A 2500-nucleotide genomic window follows, 5' to 3' on the forward strand; every position below is an offset into this window, starting at 1 on the left:
ATAAAGTGAGTAGGCAGAGGGTGGGATGAGGATGAAGAGGAGGAGGAGGAAGAAGCAGAGGAGGAGGAGGAGGAGGAGGAGGGTTCGTGGTTGTATAGATGGAGTGAGGGAGGGAAGGAGAGAGGGAGGAAGGGCAGCAGTTTCGAGAGAGAGAGAGAGAGAGAGAGAGAGAGAGAGTCTGGGAGGGAGGGAGAGAGAGGTAGGCCGGCCTTAGCACCCAACACAAAGACCTCCACAACTACTGGCCTCTCTCTCTCTCTCTCTCTCTCTCTCTCTCTCTCTGAAACACACCTCCCTCTTTTCCCATGTTCCTTACATCAGACTAGAGAGAGAGAGAGAGACCTTCCATCCTTCCATCCCATCCATCCTTCCATCCATCCCATCCATCCATCCCTTCCTTCCTTCCATCCCTTCCTTCCATCCTTCCTTCCATCCATCCTTCCTTCATCCTTCCATCCATCCATCCATCCTTCCCTTCCCATCCTTCCTTCCCATCCCTTCCTTCCATCCATCCATCCTTCCTTCCATCCTTCCATCCCTTCCATCCATCCCCATCCATCCTTCCTTCCTTCCCATCCATCCCATCCTTCCATCCTTCATCCTTCCCATCCATCCATCCTTCCTTCCATCCTTCCATCCCATTGCAATTATAATAAAACATAACAAGAGCCATTCCCTTAACACGCCATTAAGCAGTACCCATTCAACATCCCTGCCCATTACCCCAAAGTCTTGCCCATTACCAGAGCCTCCACCATGGCAAGGGCACACTAAGGGCAAGGCACGGAGGGCAGGGGAGGGTAGGGCAAGGCTTGGGCAAGGGCAGTACTATATGGCAACGCTCCCTACCCATACCCACGGCGGGGAGGAAGTTAAGAGGCAAAATTTTCTCTCCTACGCAAGGCTCTGTAGAAGATGGAGTTGCCTTTGATGTTCTCCCTTCGTGTGCCAGGGGGGAAAAGCGAGAAGGAGAGAGATGGAGGGAAAGTGCGTGCTATATCCAGGGAGAGCGTGAGTGTCCTGAGAAGGGAGGGCGGGGCAGCAGGACAGAGGAGGGAGTAAAAAGCTGAGCACCGTGGCGCAGAAGGCCTGGCGGTGGGATGCGGGTCTCGGCTCTCAGGATCTCCCTCCCGGCCCGGGCTCATCCCAGGGTTGCCAAGGCCGCGTGTTCCCAACCTTTGGGCGGGATCTGGAGGGCCGCCGCGGGAAACACTTGGAAGAGGAGTTGGAAGTCACAGATTCCGGGTTATACAGCAAAAGGGAAGATCGTAGATGACCCAGGCCGTGATGTATCGTGATGTATTGAAGTTAAACGGTTATTTTTTTTCTTCTCTTGGGCGACATCGCGGCTGTTTTTGTGGTGTGAGGGCGCGGGTATCCTGGGCGCGGCCTGAGCCTGGCAACCCTGGCGCTGCCCGTCCGTCAGTAACTGGGCGGCCGTGGTGCGGGGAGGATGCGTCGCGCGTGCCGGCCTGTGCCCTCCACACTGTTGCGCCTCGACACGCGGCGAGACATACGCACACGAGCACGCCTTGACACGCCTGTCCCCCGCCCTGCCCTCGCGGCACGCCCCCGCCGCCGCGCTGCTATGCCTTAGTGCCGCCCCGCCCTGCGTATACGCCGAGGGCCACTGCGTTAGTCCCCGCGCCGCCCCAGCCCTGCCCCGCATGTGTGGGTGCCCGCCGCGCCCCTCCCAAGGCGCCGCAGCCGGGGCCGCGCGGCACAGACGGGCCGTGATGGATGCCCTGACGTGAGCCGCGGCCAGGAGGGAGGGACGGGAGGAGGGGGAGGGCAAGGCCTGGCTCCCTCTCTCTCTCTACCCACCCGGCGCGCACGACAGGCCTACCCTTGCCCTGCCCACCCGCCGCCCGCCGCCCGTCAGCCTGCCTCACGCCGGCCGGCCTGCACACACACACAGAGACAACGTGTGAAAAATTACTCGCGGCGAAAAAAAGACAATAATTAAGGAGTTTTACTTGGAGATCTCTTGAGTGTTTTTGTTTTGTTTTGTTTTGTTTTGTTTTGTGTGGTGTTTGTGTGTTTCTTAATCTGCTAGTCAAGACAACCCCAACCTCGCCGCCACCATGTGTTTCGGTGAGTGTATGTACGTGTGTGTGTGTGTGTGTGTGTGTGTACGTGTGTGTGTGTGTGTGTGTGTGTGTGTGTGTGTGTGTGTGTGTGTGTGTGTGTGTGTGTGTGTGTGTGTTTTCAGCATTGGGTAAACATATTTTTCTTATTTTATCAAAGTTTGTCAGTTATAATTTCTCATGTGTGTGTGTGTGTGTGTGTGTGTGTGTGTGTGTTAAAAGGATACATACTTCAACAAGATACCGATAACTCACACACACACACACACACACACACACACACACACACACACACACACACATCCTCCTTAGATTTTTTTTTAACTTAGAGAAGAAGTGTAAGAGGAGAAGAGTTACAAGAGAAGAAGGAAAAGTTTACAAGACAAGGAAATATTTAACTTGATATATGTGGC

At 55.2% G+C, this 2500-nt stretch overlaps 1 protein-coding gene across 2 annotated transcripts in view; it reads left to right on the forward strand.

Moving 5' to 3' along the window:
- The window catches only part of LOC126995809 (putative uncharacterized protein DDB_G0292292), a 112373-nt gene that overhangs the window by 56863 nt on the left and 53010 nt on the right, over positions 1–2500 (forward strand). Inside the window, exon 1 of one of the 2 annotated variants that reach the window (XM_050855665.1) lies at positions 779–2094. The exons of the other annotated variant lie outside the window; for it this stretch is intronic. Coding sequence (XP_050711622.1) covers positions 2085–2094 — 10 coding nt within the window. The 5' untranslated portion in view covers positions 779–2084. Of the gene's footprint in view, positions 1–778; positions 2095–2500 lie in introns of those variants that run through there. 2 annotated transcript variants of the gene reach the window in all.

The sequence above is a fragment of the Eriocheir sinensis genome, chromosome 9, assembly GCF_024679095.1.
Source record: "Eriocheir sinensis breed Jianghai 21 chromosome 9, ASM2467909v1, whole genome shotgun sequence".
In the NCBI taxonomy this organism is placed as follows: domain Eukaryota; kingdom Metazoa; phylum Arthropoda; class Malacostraca; order Decapoda; family Varunidae; genus Eriocheir; species Eriocheir sinensis.